This window comes from Echinops telfairi, unplaced genomic scaffold, assembly GCF_000313985.2.
Source record: "Echinops telfairi isolate 266 unplaced genomic scaffold, ASM31398v2 ScPeMD7_18;HRSCAF=68, whole genome shotgun sequence".
In the NCBI taxonomy this organism is placed as follows: Eukaryota; Metazoa; Chordata; class Mammalia; order Afrosoricida; family Tenrecidae; genus Echinops; species Echinops telfairi.
Genome location: NW_022103915.1, coordinates 51450889 through 51452246, shown reverse-complemented (window position 1 = coordinate 51452246; position 1358 = coordinate 51450889). Strand labels below are relative to the sequence as shown.

At 50.7% G+C, this 1358-nt stretch overlaps 1 protein-coding gene across 1 annotated transcript in view; it reads right to left on the bottom strand.

The window, feature by feature from the left end:
* LOC105978230 (galectin-3) overlaps window positions 1-705 on the bottom strand; it is a 5421-nt gene extending 4716 nt beyond the window's left edge. Inside the window, exons 1-2 of the mRNA XM_013003646.2 lie at window positions 626-705; window positions 169-334 (exon numbers count right to left, since the gene is read on the bottom strand). Of these exons, the coding sequence (XP_012859100.1) occupies window positions 169-334; window positions 626-705 (246 nt within the window). The remainder of the gene's footprint in view (window positions 1-168; window positions 335-625) is intronic.
* Window positions 706-1358: the final 653 nt, after the last annotated feature.

Genomic DNA, 1358 nt, shown 5'->3' with positions numbered 1-1358 from the left:
TTAGGAAACGTGCCACTCCTAGCCTGCCACGCCCCGGGATAGGGAGAAGATGTACTGGGTAGGTACCACAAGACAGGTGTGAACAATTCACTTCAAGTGCATTGGGACTTTCGAGGGGTGCACCGTGAAAAACGTACCTTATCAATATATAATGGCAGCAATACTTACTTTGAATGGTTTGCCACTTTCAAAGGGGAACACAGTCGTCATTTCTTCCTTTCCCCACATGTCACCCTGTTTCGTGTTACAAACGATGATCTTCTTGTTGTCCTCATGGAAGCGTGGGTTGAAGTGGAAGGGAACATTAGCCCCTTGCATGAACTGGATACCAAAACTGTTGTAAACCAAAGACCAGAATGATTAAAATGATTGACACTGGGCACCGTCCGCACCAAGTGAGGATGGTAATCTGCTAAAGAGCAGCTCGTTTAGCGAGACGGGAAATGTCTGTGGACAGAAAGCAAACATGGGAAGGCACAGGGTCAGACGGGGAGTCTCCCCGCAGCCGTGTGCTCCATGGCTGCGCGTCAGGTCTAGAGAAAGCCAGGCGGTCTGTGGTGCCCTTCCTTGTCCTCTGTCTTTGTGGCCTCCTCCCGGCAGCAGGAAGTCTCTCTGTGCCACCTACCTCACCTCACGAAAACCCGCCACCGTTTCTGAGTAGAGCCACTCTGAGGACACGGTATGGCTGACAGTGTAGACCATCATGCTCACCTCTGCCTGCCCAGCCAGGCTGCTTTGAACACGTCAGCTACATACTTCAGAGCCAATAAACATCTGACTTCCTTATCGCTACCCAGAAACCTGTTCAAAGAGCATGAATGGATACTGTCCTTCATGGTCAGCCTCCTGACATGAAGTTATACAGTCCTGACAATAAAGGTTTGTAACGCTCCATGATGTTAATTGGAATTACTGCATGTGCTAGTTGAACTTTTGACACTGCCCGTTCTCCTTGAATGTTCATACCAACGTAAGGTCCCCTTTGATTGCTGGGGGGCTGAGCCTCTCTGAGAACACTGACCACAGAAATGGCTGGTGTTCTTGTCTCGAAGCAGCACACCCCAAAGTGGGCGACAGCTCGGGCTGGGTGCTGGGCCAAGCCAGAAGCGTGCGAGAGCAGGTACCTATACTTTATCCAGGATCACGGCTCTAGGACAAATGGTTTTCATTGCTGGCGTACTGTGTGTAGGGCGGGTGGGTCGGTGGCAATAATGAGAACTTATTTTGTCGTTAAAAGGGGATGGTGGGCCACATAGGTTTTGGAACCTTGGCTTTCACGTGATGGCCGAACTCCAGCTCCACTAGCTGCTTTCTCAGCTGGGCATTCCGATGGCTCACAAACCATCCTGTTCACCCAC